Consider the following 25632-nt stretch of genomic DNA (forward strand, 5'->3'; position numbering starts at 1 on the left):
CACAGGGACCACCATGGGATGGCAGAGGCAGAGATCGGAGCTACAAGCCAACGAACACCAAGGATGGATGACGACCACCGGCAGCTGGGAAGAGGCAAGGAAGGATTCTACCCAGAGTCTCAGAAGGAATGTGGCCCTGCGGACACCTTGATTTCAACTTCTAGCCTCCAGAACTGTGAGAGAATAAACTTCTGTTGTTTTAAGCCTCCCACTTTGTGGTAATTTGTTACAGCAGCCCTAGATAATTAATACAGTACAATAACCCAGAGGCAGTAAGGTTTTGTTGTTTAATGCCTATTTAGCGACAGCTTTCATGATAGAAGTGATTTGAATTTGGGTGGCGGCCACTTCATTATGTTATCCGTTTGCTCATTCATCTGCTTCCAGTATTTACTGAGCCCCTAACATGTGCCAGACCCTGCGCACAGTACCAGAGTGACGAAAGTGGCTAAGCCAGGAGCCCATGGTGAAGACGGCTTTGGAAGGATGACGGCCATAGACACGACTGTACCGCCAGGCAGTAAGTCTTGCAAACGCGGATATCAGAATCGACCGGCATTTGCTGCGTGTCCTTACCAGGGGCTGAGCGCCTCGTGCACATGGTCACACGTACTCCTTACACAATCCCACGGGGGAAGGTGCTATTCGGTGCCCATCGGGGATCTGAGACTCGGGGAAGGAGGCACAGCAGGACCTTACCCTGGACAGCACTGACCGCAAAGGGAGCACGGGGGAATCAAACAGGGAGGTGTTTGATTCAGAGGGGCAGGAAGTGTCATTTAAATATGAAAGCATCTTTGAAAGTTGAATTTTCAAAACACCCAAAATAGATATCATTAAAAAGCACCACAAAGCACTCCTGAGTGCTCACAAGTGAGAAGAGCCGTAACACCCAGGATCTGACGCCCCCTCCCTGTGTGTAGGATGCTGGCACAAAGGTCCTAACTTTCTTCTTGGTACCTGCCTGAATTTTTCAAATTAGCGATAAGGAAACTATCCTCTGTGTTATTACTCTGGCTAACACTTGCAGCACTTAACGTGTTTGGGCACTGCTCTCAGCCCTGACCACGTGTTAACTCAGCTAATCCCCACCATAACCCTCTGACGTAGACTCTACTCTTACACCCGTTTTATAGAAAAGGAAGCTGAGACCAGGAGAGATTAGGCAAAGCACTCACAGTCATGGAGCTGGATTCAAATCCAGACTATGCAGCCCAGAGTTCATGCTATTATCATAGTTCTCACTGTGATCATCTGCCCCTCGGAGGAGAGGGAGGGATATTTTAAGGAACAAAGATTAAAGCACCTCAGCCCCAACCTGATACCATTAGCCCATACATTGTTCTCTGATGCCTTCTGCAAAGTTTTGCACACATTTTCCACTTTTTTTTTTCTCTGCCCATTTCTAAATATTCTGGAATGAGCTAAAAATATGACATATAACATATAAAAATAATGATATCCTCATGCTTACCTACTCTGGCAGGAAACGTCCCTATTAGGACAGACGAAGGGATGTGCAGTTTCAGCCAACAGTGAAGAGATGATAGCAAGCCGAAAAGAGGAAACACAACAGGGACGAAGACGCAGCTATCAAGGTAGAGAGTCACTGAATTTATGCCACGTGCAGAGCAGGTTCTGGCTAAGTGTCAAAGGGGGGGGAGGGGCGGAGGGGGGAAGGAGGGGTGGGGGACGGGAGAGAAGGGGACTGAAGATGACACTGAAAGGCAGACAGGGTCACAGGAGGGCTGGGTGACCGTGAGAAGCACGTGCAGTGCAGGACGGGGCACAGCAAGGGGTGCCCATGTGGCCAGGGGCTCCACACTCACAAAGACCTTCCTCGAATCTGTCTCTCCAGCGAGAGGCCAAACCATTTAAGACTGCCGTTTTTGTGGGTCAAAAATGATCAGATATTGGCAATTTCACACCATTCAGCTTACACATACAGTCCCAGAGCAACGCTGGCAAAACTGAAAAAAGTGAGTGTTCATCACAAAATGTAACATACAATTGTTTAACCTTCCTTCACCATTTCTCCCCCTCCCTCTTTCTCCCCGCTTTCTGTTCGTCCTCTCCCCTCGCTCTTGCCCGACTCCTCTCTTCTCCTTCATCCTCCTCCCCCTCTCCTCCCTCCTCTTCTTTTCACATACAACTATATTCGGTGTCTAATGACCACGCTTACTCATCACTTGACAAGGTTTCATGAGAAAGATTCAAATGGCCGTGTGTACATGCATGCGTACAGTGTACACGTTTCCAAGGAAGGACGAAGGGCGTCTTCTCCCGGTGGCCAAGCCTGCACGACACCCTGGACAAGAGCCACTCCTGCCCTCACTGTCACGGCCAGCTGGCTGCACAAGGGTCACGTGGCCGGACCTTAGCTCAGCCCCAGCAGGAGAGGAAAGGGACACATGGGGTGAGCAGGCCACACTGGCCACTTGGACCTGGGGCTTCACAGTAAATACAAATTTCTAAGGTTGCGATACCCTTTGTGCTGCCTGATTGCCTACCTGGAACTCAGGCATTCAGAGGCAAAGGAAATGAACAGCCCAGAAGGCAGGGCACAGGCCTTCTGGCCAAGAATGTGGGCATCCTGGCTCTACCACTTCCTGGCTGCAGGAGCTTGGGCAAGGTTTCCATCAAACGCCCCTACGTTCTTATCTGTAAAAGGAGGAGATGCCAGCAGGACTGTCTCAGGGGGCTGTGAGGGTTTAAAGGAGACCAGGGGTAGGAAGTGCTCGGCACACAGTCCCTTAGACACAGAAAGTACCAGAACATGGTGGGTGACTGAAGGCTCTGAAACTGCTTTCCCTCGAGATTTTCAGAATCTGCCCAAGGGAGATGAGATGTAGTCTGAACAGCACAGCTTTGCCTGTCTTTTGGGGAGTCATCTTCAGCCCATGATCCCTCTTTGTGCTGAAGATACACAATCCTCAGCCCCAATGCCTGGGCCACGTGAAAAGGTGAAACCGAGTCACAGACACCAAATTCCTTTTCTGTGATACTTTGATTTAAAACAATAAAATTCCTTTTTTTTTTTTTGGTCAGTCTCAAAGCCATGCTCTTTAGGCACCCTGCCAGCCAGCAAGATGACTGTTTTCCTTCAGAGGGCCCCAATTCCCATTGTGTAACTTAGAACCTGGGGGGAAAAACGCAAAGCAACAAACCATCTGCAAGGCTTTCAGACAGTGCAATTTGTGAGAAGTGCTTTTACATCTTGGTAAGACTCTGCATTAAGCCAGCATTAATTAATTGCTACATTAAAGAGAAGCACATTTAACATTTCAATGACAATCATATGCAATTACGATCATACAAAGGAACACTTTATAATTAACGATGCTCCCACTTCCTGCAATGTGCAATCCTCTGTCCTGAATTCCAAAGAGGTTCGCAGGAGGAAGGCACCAAACATAGATCAGGAACTAATATTTAAATCCGTTTTTAATTCACCTTTCAACAAGAAGAGTAAAACCAGAACAAAAGCTTATACTTATTAGGACTCCAAATCTTTATCTCTATGAGGCTAAATATTCAGCAACAACAGATCCACACAGAAATGGTCAACAATTACAGGCCTGAAATGATTACCCCTAAAGAGCAATAATTTTGCCCGACCAGGCACATCAACTGCTTTTCCAGAAATGCATTACTACTCACCCCAACAGTCCTGGCTTTGGAAACTATGCTGTGTTATCATTAACAAAGCACTCTGACTTATCTCTATGACTTAAAAATGAGAATGGTTTTTCTTTTAATTAGGGAGGTTTCCCACGAAGTCGCGATCCCCAGGTACCAAGCATTGTTCTAACTGCTTAACGTGTGTTGGCTTGTTTCGTTCTTCTCGGCAATCCTGAGCCCACACTATTATGAGCCCCATTTTATATGTGAGGATAGCAGGTGCCCAAATGTTAAATAAACTGCCCCAGGTGCCACCCCCCCAACTCCCGCAAAGCCTGTTTGAGTGAATCACAAACCAGACAGACTTTCTAGATTGTCACATTCATTCTGTCACTCAAGCAACTACCCATGAGGGAGGCCCCAGAAGCTTCCCACATCTAATTTCCTGCAGCAACACAGAAGAAAGTGCAGAGGGAACAAAATTTGACTCACGGTGACATCTTAAGGGCTTCCAGAAAAAAAAAAAAAATCCCTATGGCATAGTTTTTCTTATAAAACAACAACAACAAAACCCGCATAAATTGCCTCTATTTGCCACTAGCGTTATGGTACCCTACTTTCCGCTTCCATGGATGGATTGCGAAGGTGGCTCCCGCCCCGTGACAGCCTCCCGTAAGGGCAAGGGCTTACCTTGTCATAATAGTATCGCAGGGCTCTGCTCAGCTTGTCGTAGTTCATGTTTGTTTTGTTTTTCCGGAGTCCCCACAGCTTGGCCACTTCTTCTGCTTTGAGGAGCTTGAACTCACCATCGTTGGAGGTCCAGCAGATCAGGTGCTCGTGTTTCTGGTCCAGCAGCAACTGCAACAGGAACTGCCACAGCGTGATTGCACTCTCCATACCTGAGGAGGGAGGGGCCACGTCAGTGCAGGTGCCAGGTCTGGGGGGATCAGGGGCTCAGGGTGGGCACCTCAGCACCTCCCCCTGCCCCCAGTGAACCTAATCAAAAGTTGCTTTCATTTCCATCCCAACAGGCCACTCTGAATCAGGTGCCTTCTGGCTGCATTTTTGTAAAGAGCCACAATTCAGAAATACAGGGAAGCCCTGTGACCTTCGTATTCGCCACACACATCCCGGCAGGTGACGGGGTTGCGTTGAGAATAATGTGAAAAAATGATTCATGAACTGCCCATTCCTAGAATCAGTCCTCATACAAACTCTCCCCCATGTTAATCATTGTTAATGCCCACGATGATTAACATGCTCCCGCCCATCCTATCAACTCCTTTGCTGCTCAGCCTCTAGGCCATTATCTGTGTGAAACGCCAGACCCCGTGATAAGTGCATTTATGTGGGGCCTGGGGTATTTCCATCAGTGTGACCACATGGGGAGCTTCGTGAGGAAGGGACTTTGTTGGATTACTCTTTGCATTCCCAGCACTCTGATAACCCAGCCCAATGCCCGAGTGTAGCGTGCGCCTGACTGATACATGTTTATAGACCTGAGGAATGGGTCACTGCCACTTGAAGAGTCGTTCTCTTTCCCAGGCACTTGTCATGTGGCAGATAAAAACCCCATGTGTCACAAGCACAGACATGGGAAAAGCACTTTTTTCTCCACTGTGAGAGGAAAGCCTATAAAATCTTATCTTTTTCCCTTGACTCTGGTGTGGACTTTGTAGGTGCTTTTCCTTCTGCCTAAAATGCTGTTCCCTAGCTTTGGAGCCTGGTGAACTCCTACTCATCCATCATGACCCAGCTTATATGGGACCTTCTTGAGGAAATTTTTCCCCACTCTCCCAGGGAGTTACCAACTTCAGACATCTGAGGACTTTCATGGCAATGGGTACTGATTCTAAAAATAATAACAACAACAGTAATAACAACTGTTTGTCTTATCAACATTCATACATAAGGAAAGAAGAGGCAGTTGGGCTGCCCTCAAAAGCTTCACCACAGATCGACTGTCATGATTGGACACGTGAAGTGCCCTGGGTTTTGATCTGGGAAAAATGGGGGTAAGAGTCCAGTGCTGGGCTGAGGGAGCCAGGGATGACCATAGGGTGGAAAATTGCCTTCTGGCACAGATGGAAGCTTCAAAGGCCAGTTGTCAGTTGTCTCTCTGACAAAGCCAGAGAGAACTTGGGATCATCCCCTATTATGCAAGGAGGAAACTCTGAATCCCCAGGAGGTAGCCAGGTGATGGGAACAAGGGAGCATTGAGAAAGATGCACGACTCTGGGAGACCCGGAAGCCAGAATAACAGCCTTAGGGAGTGTTATTTGTACCAATATTTTTGTCAACTCCACACCTCTCCTGCATTTCTCTTAAAGGGGAAGCTTTCAGACTGACAAATCATTTTTCTTCCTTTCCACACGGGGATGGATGTGAAAATACCTAGCCCTCCAATAAGTATTCATTTCCTTATTTCCTTTCACATGTTTTGCCAAAAGAATACATTTTATTGTTTCCCTGAGCAACGTGGGTTTCTCAGTTAAGGGGAAGCAGATTAGGAATGTTCTTCAAATACCCACAGGGTACTTTATTTATGGCTCTTTAAAGGAGGTATTCTCTACAGAAATCAATCTTCACCACAATGGCCACTCAGTCTGTAAGACAGTAAGTCGTTTCATTGTTAGATCAAAACCGCCTTTGCATCTCATGAGTCTCGTAAGCGCAACCGCGGTGGTGCATCCGCAACATCCTGCCAGCTCCAACTCCTAATATGAGCTTCCGATTATTTGAGGACGAGCCACAACTTTCTCCTCATCATTGGCACCAAGAATTGTTAACAGTTGTCTCAAACTCTTTGGTGTGTTCTCGGCCAAACACTTCAGACAGTAAGCTTTCAAATATCTTAAAAATTTTAAAGGGCAGAAGGTTGCCAGTGGGTTTAGAGGTCTGGACAGAAAGGATTTCCGGGTCTGTGGCTCAGATGCCAGGTAGGATAGTGGTCAGCCATCTGCACCTCCCCCACCTTTAATTGACACGAGCCATCCTGCTCCAGATGGGACAGGAGGACAACGTAAACATCTCCATCTGTTTTACACTTAGTGCTTCTACCAACCAGGACTCCTCAGAGCTTCTTGTGCTTCCTGGAATCCCTTTCCGTGGCGTTCCAAGCCCGTGTATCAGAGCCATGTGCCTCGGGCATAAATGATGAGGACCTGTATGGTAGTCTGGATAAATGTTCTCCATCCTTCACCCCTTCTCCCTTTCAAGTGACCACAAAGTACTGCCCCAGAGCGGGTGGAGTACTTTCTTCCCATCCCACTGAAATTTGGGCTTGGCCACGTGATTTGATTTGGCCAATAGAATGATGAGTAGAAATGACAATGTGCCAATTCTCAGCTGAGGTCTAAGAGGCATCCCATGTTTGCACTTTTCCTCTTGTGCTCCTGTTACTGCCGTGAAGCTGCTGCCCAAAAATGAGAGGCACGTGGAGCCAACCTGAGCTCAACCCAAAGCCTGGAGCCAAGTCCCACAACCCACAGTCTGAAGCAGTATCCCTGAGGCTAACCAATGAGGAAAATAAATACTGCTGTTTGCCAGTGACTCCCGGGGCTGTTTGTTATGCGGCACCACACCATTGTAGCAAGAGTTGACAATTACAGTGCCCGACGTCTTGGTCTAAAATAATTCTCTCTTTGCTGGGGTGCAATATCTCTACACTGTAAACTTACATTCACAATCATGAGGTGTGTCTAGACACGAGAAAGCATGCTATGTAGGGGGATTGCCCGATCACGTCTTTACTCAGAGGGTTACGAGTGGGCCACAAAAATGACCATGGGTGCTATGGCCATGGCCTACGGCAAAGGCAGAAGGAGGAAAGAGGGAAAGAAAAGGGAGACATAAAAGAGTAGAAAGTGAAAAGGCAGAGGAGCAAATGGTGGCGATGTGGACCCCCTCATCAGGGCCCTCCCAGATTTCTGGAATAAATGAACTGGGCTGAGGGGAGGCACGAGCTGAGAACTAGGAATCACAGAGCTGCCCCGACAAACTCAGAGCTTTGGTGAGGCTGGGTGGGCTGAGGAACAACCCCTTCGCCCCCTCACTCTCCCACACCAAGGTGTCAGAGCCAGGCTACGGCTGCGGATGGGAGGATCCCTCAGAGGGTGGATGTGAGTAACAGGGCTGCAGTGGAGGTGACTAAGGCATCAAGCCGCCTCTGCCTAAAGCACGTCAAGCCCGGTGCTGAGGGCCTCATTCTCCTTTTCCAGCTCTTCAGCCACTCCTCCACCCCGGCGGGTCCACCAGTTTCAATGGGTGTGCAGTCACACAAATCTTTACTGTTAGAAATCCAGCCACACATTACTCAGAGATGAGTCTCAAAAATATTTCCCTGTGAGCGTACTGCATCTACAAACATCTGTCATCCCCTTCTACACTCGGCAGAAGTCATTCTGGGAGACAGTGGGCCCCCAGGGCGGCTCTGGATGCCCCCATCCTCTCTGGCCGGAGCCAGTGGTGTGATGGAAATGGGCGAGTGTACGTGGGGGAGTGGGGACACGGGGAGGGAGGGAAACAGGAGGGCACCAGCTGACGTCACCGCTGTGGTTCCTGCCATCAAGGGTACTCACTGTTTCTTTGATTTTAGTTTGATTTTAGTTCCCACCTTAACTTATTTTAACTATGATTACGTTTCATCATTTACACAGTTGTCTTCACATACAATCATGCTTCACGTTCTGTGACACACCTCTGCCAGCTACAAACTTTGCCCCCTTCCGGACGCTGGCAAAGAAAAAGAGTCTAACATCGTGACTGAGGAATACAGTCTCCCCTGTAACCACCAACACATATTAGCAAATCCATCCAAATGAAGAGTTCTCCCACCAGAAAGAAAAATTAAGTATTTTTTAAAAAATTAATTCCTTGATGCCTAGAATCCTTAATAAAGTCCTATATCTTAACATGTGGGTGTAATCAAGTCCAATTTATCTGGCTGTCATTATAAGGAATGTGTGTAATTCAAACAACATCCTGTGGCTCTTATTAAAAAAGTTCAAGAAAGTGTTGATACTTGAGATTTATGTTTGATATATTATTATACAAACGGGGGTCTGCTTTAAGTTAAAATGTTTCATCAGCCTAGCCTCATTGAGCCGATTTCCCTCAAATCTCCACTTAAAATACATAGAATACATAAAAGAAATGCTATTAATCAAAAAAAATTTTCCAAATCAAATTTTTGGCTACCTAGAAAATGCTGGGGCTTCCCTGGTGGCGCAGTGGTTGAGAGTCTGCCTGCTAATGCAGGGGACGCGGGTTCGAGCCCTGGTCTGGGAGGATCCCACATGCCGCAGAGCGGCTGGGCCCGTGAGCCACAATTGCTGAGCCTGCGCGTCTGGAGCCTGTGCCCCGCGACGGGAGGGGCCGCGATGGAGAAAGGCCCGCGCACCGCGATAGAGAAAGGCCCGCGCACCGCGATGAAGAGCGGTCCCCGCACCGCGATGAAGAGTGGCCCCCGCTTGCCGCAACTGGAGAAAGCCCTCGCACGAACCGAAGACCCAACACAGCCAAAAATAAATAAATAAATAAATAAATAAGAAAATCCTTTAAAAAAAAAGAAAAAGAAAAAAAAGAAAATGCTGGGGTTTTTTTTCCCCCAGACCTTATTTTGAATGGATGAAATTTTATCAGGTATTGTAATGCCATTCTTTTTTTTTTTTTTCTTTTAGGGTTGATAAAATTTAATTTTCAATATGAACACATGATCCTTTGAAATCTTAAAATCTCACGAAATGATATGATAGCTGCAAAACCATCAACTGATGATTTTTAAATTATTTTTAACTTCATGGAAAGCACATGATTCTATTCTTATTTTTTTTCATTTTTCATTTCTTTTTATTGATGGATTCTTTAAATTCCATAGTGCTTGTAATGCCATTCTTAATGCAAAATCAAACTCTGCACTTTTACATTTAGGAGGATCCACTTCTAAAGCATCACTGCTCTTACAGGAAGAGGTGTCCTTCCGCATTAGATACTTTCTGTACCCCGCTGACTGCACCCTCAATCCCGCCGCCTGCCGCGGATGGTCTCTCTCTCACCACTTCTGTTGGAACTAACCCAAGACCGCAGTCACAGCAGCTGGCAAGACCTCATCCAGGCCTCTCCAGAGAACAAAGCTACCTGCTATTTGCCCCAACTGTTCCTTTTCCTTTGTAATTTATAGCCTAGATCTTGCCGCTGTGGAGCACAGATCATTTTAAACAGTTTGTCAAATCTGAATAATACACACACCTCCTTTTAAAGGAGCAAGAGGTATGTGTATTATGTTGCCATGTTGACAAATCATTTTCACTAAATTTTTTTATTATAGTCTCCCTTCAATATAAAGAAGAAAAATGGATATAAGCACCTCAAGGTTTATAGTTCTTATACAGCCAGATGAAATTCACAAATAAAATAGGTTGCTCCCACCCTATTCAAATTAACAATTAATTTTGTATATGACACATGATGTTTTGTTGAAAGGCAACCAACAAAAAGGTTATGGCAATGTAAGTTATTCTGAGTAAGATGTGTTTATATGATTATACCCTACAAAGAGGAGAGAGACCCAATTCTCTCTCCACTTTTTTCAATTTTTTTTTGAGTGTCCATTTTATGCCAAGACACCCTCTGGGTATTCAGGACACATCAGAGAACAAAGGAGATGAAGACCTCTGTCCTCATGGAGCTTACATTCCAAAGGGAGAAGACAGGCCATAAACAACAAACATATGACTATTAAAATACACAGTATGTTGGAAGGATAGTGTTATGGGGAAATGCAACCAGAGCAGGATAAGGGGGTGGGAGCCTGGGGTATATGAGCAGAAGGTCATGGAAGGCCTCACTGAGAAACTAAGAGTTGAGAAATACCTTTGTTAAAAAATAATTTTCAAAATGGGTGAAATCATGGCTCTCCTACAGATATAAAATGAAGACACGTTAAAGATTTTATTTCACTCATCAGTCAAGCAGGAACTTGGCAGATGTTCTAACGAGTTCAAAAGAGAATCTGAATAATAAAGGCATTTATAAATTAGGAATATTGAAATGAATGTACAAATGGGGTGAGAGAGGAATCAACTGAACACTATAAGATAGAATAGAATTTGCATATCTATAGACAATAATTATTTTGCTATCAGTTATCTACAATTAACAGGATTGTAAAATAGCTTCCACAAAACCAGAATCACATCATCCAAAGGGGTTTTTCTCTAGAGACTAGATAATGCAGTTTTTCATGGAAGCACAATTATTTTCTACAGCTTGCAGCAGGCGAGAGGGTGAACCACTTCGGTCTACTTGGAAGGTTACATAATGGGTAAAGCAGATTCAGAGTCAGACTTTCTGGGTTCAAATGCAAATACCAGTCCTGTCTGCCTGTGGGACTTTGGGTAAGTTACTTAACCCTTCTGCGCCTCAATATCCCCATAAGGAAAATGGGGATGATGATAATAAAAGTATTTCCTTTACAGGGTGGGTGCAAGGATTACATGAGTTACTAAGAATGCACTTGAACTACACCTGGTACATAATAAGTGTTATTCAAATGTTTACTATTATTTTTTAAGCAACAGGGAAACCTCTGCGTAAACACGTTGTGAGGACGTTTGGCCTTCAACCTAGCTCAAAGGCGTCATTTAGCTACTGTATCCACGTTGGTTCTTTGTTCATTAGGCAACAACTCCAATACAGGCACTGAAATCCAGGGAGAATCTTCAGCTATTTGGTGACTATTGTTTATAAGGTGACCTGGAATATGTTTATGTGAGTTTTTTTTTAAAGACTATCATCAAAAAATGAAAGAACATTAACAGATACACACTACTACATATAAAATAGATAAATAACAAAGACCTACTGTATAGCACAGGGAACTATATTCAATATCTTGTAATATGTAAATTGACACAGCCACTATGGAGAACAGTATGGAGGTTCCTTAAAAAACTAAAAATAGAACTACCATACGACCCAGCAGTCCCACTACTGGGCATATACCCTGAGAAAACCATAATTCAAAAAGACACATGCACCCCACTGTTCATTGCAGCACTATTTACAATAGCCAGGTCATGGAAGCAACCTAAATGCCCATCGACAGATGAATGGATAAAGAAGATGTGGTACATATATACAATGGAATATCACTCAGCCATAAAGAGGAACAAAATTGGGTCATTTGTAGAGCTGTGGATAAATCTAGAGACTGTCATACAGAGTGAAGTTAGTGAGAAAGAGAAAAACAGATATCGTATATTAACGCATATATGTGGAACCTAGAAAAATGGTACAGATGAACCGGTTTGCAGGGCAGAAATTGAGACACAGATGTAGAGAACAAACGTATGGACACCGAGGGGGAAAGCGGCAGGGGGGTGGTGGTGTGATGAATTGGGCAATTGGGATTGACATGTATACACTGATGTGTATAAAACTGATGACTAATAAGAACCTGATGTATAAAAAAAAAATAAAATTCAAAAATTCAAAAAAAACAAAAAACAAAAAAATGAAAGAACATTAACAGATACACACTACTATATATAAAACAGATAAATAACAAAGACCTTCTGTATAGCACAGGGAACTATATTCAATATCTTGTAATATGTAAATTGATACCGCCACTATAAAGAACAGTATGGAGGTTCCTTAAAAAACTAAAGATAGAGCTACCATACTACCCAGCAATCCCACTACTGGGCATATACCCTGAGAAAACCATAATTCAAAAAGAGTTATGTACCCCAATGTTCACTGCAGCTCTATTTACAATAGCCAGGACATGGAAGCAACCTAAGTGTCCATCAACAGATGAATGGATAAAGGAGATGTGGCACATATATACAATGGAATATTACTCAGCCATAAAAAGAAACGAAATTGAGTTATTTGTAGTGAGGTGGATGGACCTAGAGTCTGTCATACAGAGTGAAGTAAGTCAGAAAGAGAAAAACAAATGCCGTATCCTAACATATAAATGGAATCTAAAAAAAAGGTTCTGAAGAACCTAGGGGCAGGACAGGAATAAAGACGCAGACGTAGAGAACAGACTTGAGGACACAGGGAGGGGGAAGGGTAAGCTGGGACAAAGTGAGACAGTGGCATGGACATATATACACTACCAAATGTAAAATAGATAGCTAGTGGGAAGCAGCCGCATAGCACAGGGAGATCAGCTAGGTGCTTTGTGACCACCTAGAGGGGTGGGATAGGGAGGGTGGGAGGGAGACACAAGATGGAGGAGATATGGGGATATATGTATATGTATAACTGATTCACTTTGTTGTACAGCAGAAACTAACACACCATTGTAAAGCAATTATACTCCAATAAAGATGTTAAAAATATATATCTTGTAATAACCTACAATAGGAAAGAATCTGAAAAAGAATATATATATATATATAACTGAATCACTTTGCTGTACACCTGAAACTAACACATTGTTAATCAACTATACTTCAATACTTCAATTTTTTAAAAAATGAAAGAACAGATTTTTTTAAAAATTCTGGCAGAAAACTCAGATCCCTGAGTACATATTTGCTGCCTTCAGCTTAAGAAACACTGGTTTAAAATGCTTAGCCTGAGGCCTCCAAGTTGTTGTAACTCCAGCAAAGATGGCCCTTGAGTGCTCACGCTTCCCTTGGAGCTAGTTCTGTCCCCATCTATCTTGTGCCCCTGGAGCGGGGAAGGGAGTCAAGTAGATGAGAACTGTTGGGTCAGAAAGAAGAAAGAGAAGTGTTCTAAAATGACAACCCAAGGGATAGCCATGACAACACTGCTCATGAAGATGGAGCTCACCTGGGTCCATTCCCTGGGCTGGTCATGGTGGAGGTGGCCCAAGTGTAGAGCTTGGCCACTGGCACAGAGTGGGAGGGACACTTAGGCAGACTCTGAGCGGTTACTTTCCACCCTCGTTCTCTGTTTTCAACTCCTTGTTTTTAAAAAATGCAAACGGTATCACTGATTCATTCTTTAATTTCTGGATGGAGGTTCAAAGAGAAGGATGCTATAGACTGCCTATACTGATTACTCTCATCATCGCTGGTGCACCTCTTGGCCCATATGAGAGCCGTCAGGCCACGTGGCCCTATCACAGCCTTGGCATCTCCCTCGGGTCAAGGGTACCAGCCACCAATCCTCTGGGCACACTAACTAGCTAAAGCCAGGCAGACTTCCCCTGGGGGTGGTGGTGGGGAGCTGAACACCCTGCACAAAAGAAGTGAAAGCTGCTTCCTCCACCCCTCGGGAGCGGAAACAGGGCGAGGACAGTAAAATGCAGTCACCATCCTCGTGCTAAGTCAGGTGCCTCAAACAATAAGTACAACGCGCAGGACAGAGAAGATCAAAAGGTCCTCCCCAACGGACATAATTTACACGCTCACACTCATGCCAGGGGTCCTTACAGCACTTTATCATAGTCTGTCCTCCAGTGTTATCATTCATTCATTAATCTGTCTTTGCTGATTATAAGAGCCTTCTCTTGGTTTTCTCTGTACGTGTTGGGTATTATCTATTAAGCCTTTACCATATACCAAGCACTTTGCATTATCTCACTGAATTCCCACAACAGCCCTCCGAGTTAAATAAAATTACTGTTCCCTCTTTGCAGATGAGGAAATTGAGGCCCAACTGTGGAAGAGCACAGTCTACTCTCTGTGTGGCCAACATCAGGGCAAACTGTTGGTCACCAGTCCATGATGAGTTAAGTATAGGAATTGAGAGTAAATATTTAGAGACTTCACTGCAATTTGTCATTGTCACCACATCCAAGTATGTGATCAGTAGGCTTGTCTGGTCAGCACAAACTATGGACTAGTCAGAAACCTGAAGAAGGACCATGCTAAAATGTGTGATGTTCAAGGTTAGTTTTTCAACTGTAACCCCAAAGTGTATACAAATCTAGAATTCATTGGTTTCATTAAAAGATGATTTAATTTAAACTGTATTATGTTACAGGATAAATTGTTAGAACTGGCAACTAATGAAGGAATGAAGATGGAGTTTAAAATTCAGCAAACTTGCTGCATTTTAGATGAAAGTTAAAAAATGAATATCCTGAGTTTGCCAAAATGGGTTTAAAAATCTCTTCTTTCTGTCTGGTCAGCATACCTCTGTGAGACGGGCTTCTCTCAAGCGTAATTAAAACAAAACACAGAAATGGTTTATATACCTCGTCTCCTGCAAGTAGCACTGTTGTATCCAACCTAGATTAATCAGTCAACCTAAACACTTTCCTACATTAAAAGTGAAGTATTGATAGATAGGGTGTTTCTTTAAAGTGTGCTTATAGGCATTTAATACAGGGAATCTCTATTTCACTTATGACTTTTTCCTTTGGCTAAAATTACAGAACGACAAAAGTTACCAGTATGAATAGTGACCTCCTATACAATTGCCTTTATATGCATTTTCACTGAATATGTAGCTTTTTGTAATTCTTTCCCCCATTATGTTTATTCTTATTTATTGAAATGTAATCTTACGCCTGCCTAATCTATAATAAAAACTAGGGGCTTGTATTTTGGTATCTTTGTTTTTAATTTTATTTTCCTAGTAATTTATTTTTATGGTATTATCCAAAATTATCAGTCCACAATGTACTGGAAATTTAAAACACCGGTCCTTCTCCACAGATGGTTTGAAAAGCACTGCTCTTGAACGTTGACTCCACGAGTCCCAAACTTTGTTTTGCTTGCTGACGCAGCCCTAACTCTTAGATCACTGCCAGGTCATAGTAGGTGCTCAAGAAACATCTGTCAAATAAATGAATGAATAAAACTGAGGTTAGTACAGGCCATAGCCCATGCCCTTAGCCACTCTGTTATACTGCCTCCTACCAAGGGTATAGAAGTCACATCAGGATCAGGGTTAGGATCAGACTAGCTGGAGAAGGCTTTCTAGAAGAGTAAGCTTGAGCACAGCCTTAAACAAAAGGGTGAGGAAAATTTGAAAAGGGTGAGAGGATTTGATCAAACCCCCTCCTTCAAAAACTAGAAGCTACAGTTACAGAACTGCTGCTGTTCAGAGGGCAAGCCCAGAATTTCTCCCCTTTCCTTGTTAACATTTAGCTTTTGTTGGGTCCTAAAAACCAGGTTCTGGTACAGATTTACAATTCACTGAGTTGTGTCCTCAGGAGTGAGTCTTGGGTAGGAGAGCATTTGAGGCTCTGGGGGCCAGAAGGCAAGAGAAGAATATTCTCCCACCTTAAAAAAGAAAAGGGTGAGAGGACAGAGGCAGATGTTCCCCGCAGTGGGCAGGGCAGGGTTGGGGGGCAGCAATGGCAAAGGCCAAAGCAAGGCTCAGTGTAGGGGCCTGGATGAAACGGCTCTGCGATCTACCCAGAGACAACCTCCAACTTGTGCCTGAAAAACAAAGGCCACCCTAGACGCACAGAGAACAAACTAGTAGTTACCAGGAGGGAGGGGGAAGCGGGGAAGGACAAGATAAGGGTACAAACTACTGTGCATAAAATAAATAAGCATGGGGCAGAGACAAGATGGCAAAGTAGAAGGACGTGAGCTCACCCCCTCTGACAAAAACACCAAAATCACAACTAACTGCTGAACAACCATCGATAAAATAAATAAGCTACAAGGATATATTGAACAACACAGGGAATATAGCCAATGTTTTATAATAACTATAAATGGAGTTTAATCTATAAAATTTGGAATCACTCTGTTGTACACTGGAAACTAATATTGTAAATCAACTCTACCTCAATTAAAACAACAACAACAACTAAGTCCAGAGGTTACTGTGCTCCTTCAAAATCCACCAAGCCTCCAGCAGCGGCCAGGCTGCCAGGGGAGCTAGCCCTGCCCCATGACCACCAGCATCACCACCTTGTCACCCTGCAGCCAGGAGGGCTCCCAGTGAAGCTGATGGTAGATCCTAATGCCCCAGGGACCACCACCTTGCACAAGTCTAGGGGCCCCAGGGATTTTGTATTTATAACTTGGTGGGGGCCTGTACAAAGAGGATTTCCCCAAATTGTTTAAGCTTCAGCCCCCCGACACCTAGACCTGCCCCGGCCCCTTCTCAGGCCTCCTCCTCCCTCATAGAAGTTGCTTTCCTCTTCTTGGAGGCAGGCATTCTCTCTATCTGCCACAAGGTGGCGCCAGACATCCTAACGTGAGACGGGACTGCACAGACCATGTACGCAAAGCGTGAGGTTTTTGCTTCCATTCTTAGAAGCTGAAAAACCCACTTATTTGCTCTTCTTTATATCCGTGGCAACCTAACACTTCTCTTTGCATGTTTCTGGTTTCATTTTTTAAGTTACACTGAGGTGGGGCCTGAGGGGGGTCAGATTATCTTTATAAATCCTACATATTGTGGGAACTAGAGAAATTAGCCAACTTAAAAACACCAGTTAGTCAGAAATGAGAAAGCCCAAGGAAAGGAGAAAAACTCCTGTGTAAGAAATAAACAAAGTAGGTGTTGCAAGTTCATGTCTTTTTACTTGTTAAAAACTGCATGGTTACAGAAGTGAGTATGGATTTGAACACTTAGTACTGAAAATTCTCTGAAGTCCAATTCCTCTGTCCAGAGCAACATCTATTAAGAGTTTCTGTATTGTTATGTTATCAGTGTCCAAGAGAAACGTCAGGAACCATCGCACTCCCAGGTTCGATCCCTGGTCAGGGAATTAGATGCCCCCATGCCGCAACAAAGACGCTGCGTGCCGCAACTAAGACCTGAAGCAGCCAAATAAATAAATAAATAAATAAATATTTTTAAAAACAACCAAAAAAAACACCTGTACTTAAGGCAAGGAATTGGAAAACAACAATTTGTACTATTTGCGGTCTGCGATAACTCAGCACACAATAATTTTAGGGCACTAAGTCAATAAGGATTAATATTTGGTAACTAAGCAGCACAAACTGAAGTCTTTTTTGTTATTTTTGAGAAGGTGAAACTAAGATTATTAACATTTATTTTCAGAAGACATTTTAATTATTGTCAAACACTGCATGTAAAAAAAAATGCTAATCGGTGAGGCCAAGTTCATGTCCCTCAAAGCTCTCTTACCTATTAAAAAATATTTATATTCTCATTCATTCTGTGAATATCTACAGATTGTCTATGCTTTGAAGAGCAGAGTGAACAGGAAAAGAGGGAAAGCAGCCGTCGCTCAGCCTACTTTTTCACCCTTTAGAGTTCACAATGTTTTTCAAATGCGGTTTTTCAAATAACTCTTCTATCTGAGGACAGAGAAAGATTTTTCCGGGGAAATCACTGATAACCACTGTAATAACAACATCTGCCCTTTACTGTGCGTATGATCCACCCCTCCTTCCTTCTGAAACTCTGTTGTCTGTGGGTAAATGAGAAGCAGTTCAACTGGTTTGTTGGAGATTTTTACATGGGTGAATTTCCTTTGGAAAAGTAACTGGATGGCTACATTAACGCCAGCTGGGAAAGTGCGTTCCAGCCATTCTACTTCCTCCCACATCTGTATATGCAGGCCATTCCCCTCCACCCCATGATTGCACATCCAGCCCTATCTTATCCCACATTTTCAGGCTAGGCCCACATGCAGATGGGAAAGGGCCTCTTCTCACTCAAGGCTGCCTCACATGGATACCCCTTGGGTCCCTAATTTGGCACCATCCCAAAACTTCCTAATGTTCCTGGTACTGAGTTTGTTCTTCCTGGGCCAGAAGAAGAGGTGGTGATCAGTCCACGGGGTTTAAAAAAAAAATAAATGGTTGTCCCAGAAGCACCCACCTATTTCTCTGCACCTGAAAGAAACAAGTCGATTTGAATGAGATAGTGTATGGGAGAAGCTGGGCACAGTGCCCTGTACATTGTGAGCCTTCAACAAGGCTTAGATGCTGCCTGCATCTGCGCCTTCTATGAAGCTTTCAACAAGGCTCCCACAGATGGAGCTATTTCTTGTTAGCCATCATTCCATCAGCGTCACCCAGCAATTCCAACACAGCACCTGGCAAACCACAGGCATTCAATAAAAAAGTGTGCCGTGAATCTCAAGTTCTTGGGATCTCAATTTCTTTACCTTTAAGGTAGGGACTGTAACATCTGACTTCAGAGACTCTTCTGTCACATGCTAAAGCGCCCAGACACAGTAGAATTTTATTTTTCTCTTTTTTTCCTTGGGAGAAAGATGGACTTGTCCACTTCTCCAGCATCTCCCCACGTGACTCACAATCAGGTAGCCACACAAATAGTGTACCATCTGTAGTCCTCCACATAGGTACACATCTCCATTTAATCTCTTCCTTGAAAACATCAGACATAATTTTATTACGCAGTTAAAGGAACACAAGCCTGCTAGATCAAAGCGGCCAACTGGTCACCCAGCTTTCCCAAAGTGGGGCTGTAGTTCATTACAGCCAATCAGTTCATCGCATCCACCTCTCCTGTATGTCAACATGCCCGGGAAACAGACTGAGAAGCCCTGGGCACTGCAGGGAAAATCTTTCCAGGTAACCACTGGTATTAAAAAAGCAGACGTCTTGAAAGATGATTAGGACTGTAAAAAATCAGAGGTTCCTACAACCTGAGACAGTCCCCAGGTCCCCCCATGGAGTCTCACAGAGAAGTACAGGCTCTGCTGACAATGCTTTTTCTTTAAACAGATGGGTTGCTCCTTCCCAGACATTTTTGGACTAAACCCGAACCTTCACTTTCTTTGCAATTGTTTTTGTTGTCTGTGTTGTTTGTGAGGATCTTAATTCTGGCTTGAAGCACGTCCCCTTTCAGCTCTCATACTTGGTAACATTTGGCTTCCTCTTCTTCTGCAGGTTGCAGGCAGGAAACTGGAAAATGGGCCACAGGAAACCTGGCCTCCTACATCTGTCCCACTTTGTAATTGCAGCTCTGGTTTCATTTTGCCTTGTGTGTCAGCTCTGTTTTAACCCTCAACACGACGGCCAAACTCTGCTTTCTGTAAGAACACTGCTACTCTTATTGCCCAAGGAAACTCACTGAGACTTTTTTTTCTTCCCCAGAGTAATTAACCATATGAATTCAACGTGGAAAAAAATACTGAACAAATTCTCCTAACAGTAGTCATTTGGATCAAAAGAGTATGGAGCTAGAAAAATGATACATTCAATGTGATAAAACTACTAATAAGTCCCCAGTGAAAATTCAAGACTACTTCATAATACTGCACACAGCAGAAGTTATATCAGTATGATTATTAGTGGTCCAAGGCTGCCTGACGAATTTTGACTTTTGAGCCTTTGACAAATAACATATGAAAATAAAATATAATCATTCTTCATTATAATCTCTCTCATTATGATGCTATTTCAAATTATGTTTCTTAACCATATCAGCAACTATTAGGTTCAACCACATGAAATTGTTTTTATGGGTCAAAAATAGTCAAATACCAGCAGTCTCATACGGTCAATCTAAAGCATATAATTACACCCAGAGAATAGATACACACACACACACACACACACACACACACACACACACACACACACACACACACACACATCCCCAGGGCAGTATCTTCTTCCTGTGTTTGGTCCATGGACCCTTTCTGAGACTCTAACATTCTCTAGTAGAGAAAAAAAGATATATTTAAATCCTAAAGGTAATTTATAAATCTCAAAGAGTCCCATTCTAAAGGAAATGTTAGCTATATCGTCCCCCACCAGCCAATACTGAGTGTCCATGGAATTCTCAAGAATAGGGCTCCTACCAAAAAAAATCCATTACTTATTTAAATAGGAGCTTTTCTTTTTTAACGCTAACATTTGATGAGCATTTACTACGTACCAGGCATTGTGTTGAGCACTTTATACACGTTATCTGAATTTGATACTGCATGACTTCACAAGGTAGAGTAAGACGCTCCGGCCACGGGAGCATTTTGGGAAAACAGAGACTTGTATACAGGGCACGTGGCTCCAAAGTCCACCTTCTTAATCACCACACATAGTTCCCCCAGCAGAAGCTTCATTTCTTATATGCACATCTCACTGCTACTAAGAGAAAAGTCCCATTTTAACACAGAGGGTGATACAACATTCCTACGAGAAATCAAATCAGGAAGTCTTCTTGTTCATCTCTGGCTTGCCTCATCTGTGACTCCAGTTGTTCCAACTGGTTCTGTTTTTAAGAAAATTTGAACCCATCCCACCATCACTTTTTTTAAAAATCCAGTTTCCCTTTAAAAAGATCTGCTATTGGTTTAAATACATAGCTGTTTCATCCAATGCTAAATAATCGAGGTTGCCTCTTGATGAAGACAGGACGTGAGAAGCTGTGCCTTCTGTAACCTAGCTCCTTCTCAGCAGGAAAGACTCATCCTCTTGTTCGGTGTGTGCACACTGCATGGTGGAACAAGAGGAGGAAAGTGGAAAATGAAAGGTAGGTGATCTCGCCTGGCCCCGCAGCGGGGCCCCAAACCTGCATGCATTTCATGTAACAATGACATGTACCATGAGAAACACTGCACTGCGAATAGGGACAGGCTGGGGATCCCAATGAAACGACAAGACTGACGGGACTTGGTGAGCACCCAGCAGGGGCTAAAAATGTTTCCTTTAAAAACAAACACCTCTGGAGAAGCCCTCTTTCAGGTTCTAAGAAAGCCATATTTGGGATTTCATGGCATCTCATGACACGCACATAAAATTTTAAAAGGTGTTTTGCATTCAGTAAAACTTACTTAAGATCTTGCTAACTGTTCTTGAATTTGAGCTTCAATTTAATGAGCTCCCTAATTTCCAGTGGGTATTTCCCCACACACACTACCCCTGATTCTTATATTTCATAGACCTTTGAATGGAAAATCTTTCACCTAAATTTTTGTACTGTTGATATTAATAAAATTCGATCCTGTGTGCAAGGGGAAACGTTGGAAGTCAGAACATATAAATTCTCATCGTAGCCATGACCTTAAAGAGTTGCGTGACCTCAGGCAGGGATGTTAACTTCTGTTTCAACTTCTTAAGCAAGGCCAACCCTATCCCCCTCCATACATGAAGGTCAGCAAACTAAAAGACTTTTTACAATTAAGAGTATTTCAAGAGTAAAAATCTAAGATATCCTTTTGATCAATACATCGTGTAAGTGATCTTTAAAATAAAAATGGAATAATGCCTTCAGCTTCAAATAAAGCCTTCCCAGAGAGATTTTTTAAATCTGTGGTTGCCTTCACGTCAGAAAATGTTTATTTGCTTACTTTGTTTAGTTTTATAAAAATCGAAAATAAAGGAAATCTTCCATGCCACTTCTACTAGAATGAAACCATAACCTTTCAGATAAACTTGAAACCTTTTCTGTGCTAAATAATAAGCTGGTGAAGGCCACAAGTATATACCCAGTGTGGTAAGAACACTTTTGCATGACACAAAATGATGGTAGTTTTTCCACATCCAGAAACTGAAGCATTTCCTGCCAGAGCATCCTCCAAACTCTTCTATTGTGTTGAAACTGTAAAATCTTTCTAAATCAGGACTTCCTCCTATTATGCTTTAGAGGCGTCTTTCTGGGAAGGGTAGATCCAAGGCAAAAGGTAGGAATTCCTGCAGCACCACCCAGTGGAAACATTAGAAAAAAAAAAAAAAAAAAGCAAGATAAAACATGTTGAATAAAAGAAAATTCATGTCCTAGGCTCTGCTAATTAAAAATCTGGACAGCGCGCTTTTTCCATCAATGGCAACCAGCAATATGTTTTGCTTAACAATAGTGCCCTTTTTCCTCGGTGCCGTTCCTTAAATGCCAACCACACAAATGATCGTCAACATCACATCTGCCTTGTCTCTCTCACACGTGTGCACACACACTGGGCCAGGGAGGAAGGAGTCCCGGGTGGGGTCAGGTGTGGCCCGAGACACCATCCCTTCCTCTCAGAAGGATCCCCAGGGGACCGTGGGGACCGGGAAATCTGCACAGCTGCACTCGGCGATCCAGTCCAGCTGCAGTGTCGGGCATTTCCTGGCAGAAAGGTAAGATCTGTGCATCTTCCCCTTTCCCTGGTCTGAATGCACCTGGTCTGAGCCACCTCCAACATCTGCAGGCACTTCTACCTTCCTCAGTCCCCCCGAGGGAAAGGCTCAGAGCCTTTCCTCCCCCTGTGGCCCTTATCTCTGGTCCCCCCCACCACCAAGCTCTCTCCATGGTGATCATTGCTTCTGCCCCCCTGTCCGACCAAAGCCTCCCACAGCTCGTTTCAGTCTGTCTCTACTTCACTTATGCCCTCATCAGAACATGTCTCTTCACCAGCGGCTGCTTCTCACACACGCATGACACATCAGGCTACTGATCTTGGGAACGGGATTGGAGCAACAGGAATCCCAGACCCTCTCCTTCCAGCTTTCCTTCCCAGAGAGCCCTGGCAGTGGCCAGGAGAGGGAGAGAGCTGTGGTCTTCCCGGAGAAACTGAGAACTCTCTTGTCTTCTCTACAGAGTTTAAAATAATAAAGTATCATTTCTTCAATCACGTCTGGATGCTTAAGTCACTAAAGAAGATGGTCCCTAACATCAGCACTCCTGGGAAAGTTATCTTTCCTTCTTCCTGGAATAAGTCTACCGAAACCATTTTACATGTCTTTTTTTTTTTTTTTTTTACATGTCTTTTAAAAATAGAAAATGATACTAGTTAGCCGATCTTGATATTGTTTAGAAATATATGATCTGTGTTAAAATGTTACAATATAGCATATTTGAACTGATAGTTTGCAAATGGCTAATAGTATTATAAACCCTTTTTCCCCCTTTTTCTGAAGTGTAACATTTCACAACATGTGCTGGTTTCTGGAAATGTCAAGATTTGGAAAATATTGACATTAGCTAGTCTTCGGGCCCCACTATATATAGTACTGTTGCAAAAATGTTACGAGTTACTGGTATTTGTGTGACATCTTCTTTAGGGATTTTGGAGAAGCGCTAAGAGCTGCCTTCCAGGGGTGGTTACCTAGCAAAGAACTGCACTCTTCCAGATCCTGCGGTCACTTTAGCACCACCGCTTTTCTTCAGTGCTCTTCTCGGCAAAACTCTTGCATGGTTTAGAAAATGCAAATTCTAGGCCTCAACATTTATACATAAATCTGGTATGATAATATATTCACATTGGAAGGGATCTATAAAAAACAGTGACTCTGCAGCCTTCAAAATATCATCACCTGCTCATGTGGTGGACATCTGTGGGGGATTTTAGCTGCATCTAAAGTCATGAAGGTAGACTCTCCCTTTTATAGCTTTACTGTCTCCATATACATATTTCTCTCCCACATTTTTGTACAGGCATCAAGTTTAGCTACAAATAACAAGTACGGTGCCAAAATGCAGTTTCTTCCAAATTTTTTTTTTTTTTTAATTATTATTTATTTATTTGGCTGTGTTGGGTCTTCGTTTCTGTGTGAGGGCTTTCTCTAACTGCGGCAAGCGGAGGCCACTCTTCATCGCGGTGCGCGGGCCTCTCACTATCGTGGCCTCTCTTGTTGCGGAGCACAGGCTCCAGACGCGCAGGCTCAGTAGTTGTGGCTCATGGGCCTAGTTGCTCCGCGGCATGTGGGATCTTCCCAGACCAGGGCTCGAACCCGTCTCCCCTGCATTAGCAGGCAGATTCTCAACCACTGCGCCACCAAGGAAGCCCTCCAAATTTAAATAACTGCTAATAAAGTTCTTTTTAACATGAAGCAAAACTACAATGGCGTTAAGTTAAAATAGCAAGCAAAAGGCATCTTGTTTTTCACAGAATGTCTATTTAAAATCTAGCCTGACTTGTAGACAAACTACAGTAAGTGGAACACATTTAAAATATCTTGGTTTTTCTGTTGAGTACAATTATTTGTAAAAAAAAAAAAAAAAAAAAAAAAAACTGTTGCAAAAATAGACAGTGAGTGATTTCAAAACTAAATAATCTCCTCCAATACATTATACTTAAAACCTGTTGATTAACCCCCAAACTGCAATGAATACGTGAACAAAATAACATTGAAACTGTCATCAAGTGGAAGACCGAGAGTTCATTCTTTCGTGTCAGGTTGATGTTGTGCACACATATTTCCTTCAAGAAGTCAACAAAAGCATCCCACGGAGAAGAATGGCTGTTGGTGGCATCAGCATCCAACATCAGATATGTACCTAAAGCCTCCTCACAGCCCTTAATTCCCATTCGGGAATCTGCCATCCACTAAGTCGGCTTTAGCCCTTTTTTTAAATGTCACATACGACTTGTTCCTCTGCTTACTCTTCCAGTAATTGTTCCACCTGAAAATATTAACTGTACAAAACAAATGCCAGCTTCTGCTTTAGATGATTTTTCCCCTTTGCTAAAGAAAATCACCCTTTCTGTACATTTTAATCATCTGGTACATGTACGATCTTCTACATCAAGGTCTTAAAGTTTCTACTTTCCTAAAGACAAGTTGGTAGGTCTTAATATTTAGGTTAAAAAAAAAACAAAACAAAAACAAAGGATGTGGCAAAGCCTAGAGGAAGATGCCGTTCTTGTGGTTCAGCTCTGCTTTAAATCAAAGCAGGGCAATGCTCTTGAGAGTGAGACACGGAGCTTTTGAGAGCCCAAGTACTCTTGGGTCATTTTGTTTGATTCAAGACATCTTTTAACAGCATATACTTTGGTGATGAAAGTAATTCACTTTAAGAAATTGTTGGGGACTTCCCTGGTGGTCCAGTGGTTAAGACTCCACGCTCCCAATGTAGCGGGGCACAGGTTCAATCCCTGGTCGGGGAACTAAGATCCCACATGCTGCACGGTGTGGCCAAAAAAAAAATAAATAAAATAAACAGTAAAACAGGAGAAGAGTTCATTTTAAAAAAATGTACATTGAAAAATTGTTAACTCTCTTCAAAAGTACTCAAGGTCATAAATGCAGAATTGAGAATTAGGGCTAAAGAGCCTAAAGAAATGAATGAAGCAAAGTTAGGAATGCTGAGTGGCTGGCTGGGCGATGCTTCTGGTTTTGCCTCGACTATCAGAGGTGAAGTGGGCCCATCAACAGGCATTCTTCCCTCCTCTATAGGCTCAGCACGGAT

At 43.3% G+C, this 25632-nt stretch overlaps 1 protein-coding gene across 1 annotated transcript in view; it reads right to left on the bottom strand.

The window, feature by feature from the left end:
* Positions 1-25632, bottom strand: part of ELK3 (ETS transcription factor ELK3) — a 69924-nt gene that overhangs the window by 34786 nt on the left and 9506 nt on the right. The window contains exon 2 of the mRNA XM_057556557.1: positions 4312-4520. Within this exon, the coding sequence (XP_057412540.1) occupies positions 4312-4518 (207 nt within the window). The 5' untranslated portion in view covers positions 4519-4520. The remainder of the gene's footprint in view (positions 1-4311; positions 4521-25632) is intronic.

This window comes from Balaenoptera acutorostrata, chromosome 11 (assembly GCF_949987535.1).
Source record: "Balaenoptera acutorostrata chromosome 11, mBalAcu1.1, whole genome shotgun sequence".
Lineage (NCBI taxonomy): Eukaryota > Metazoa > Chordata > Mammalia > Artiodactyla > Balaenopteridae > Balaenoptera > Balaenoptera acutorostrata.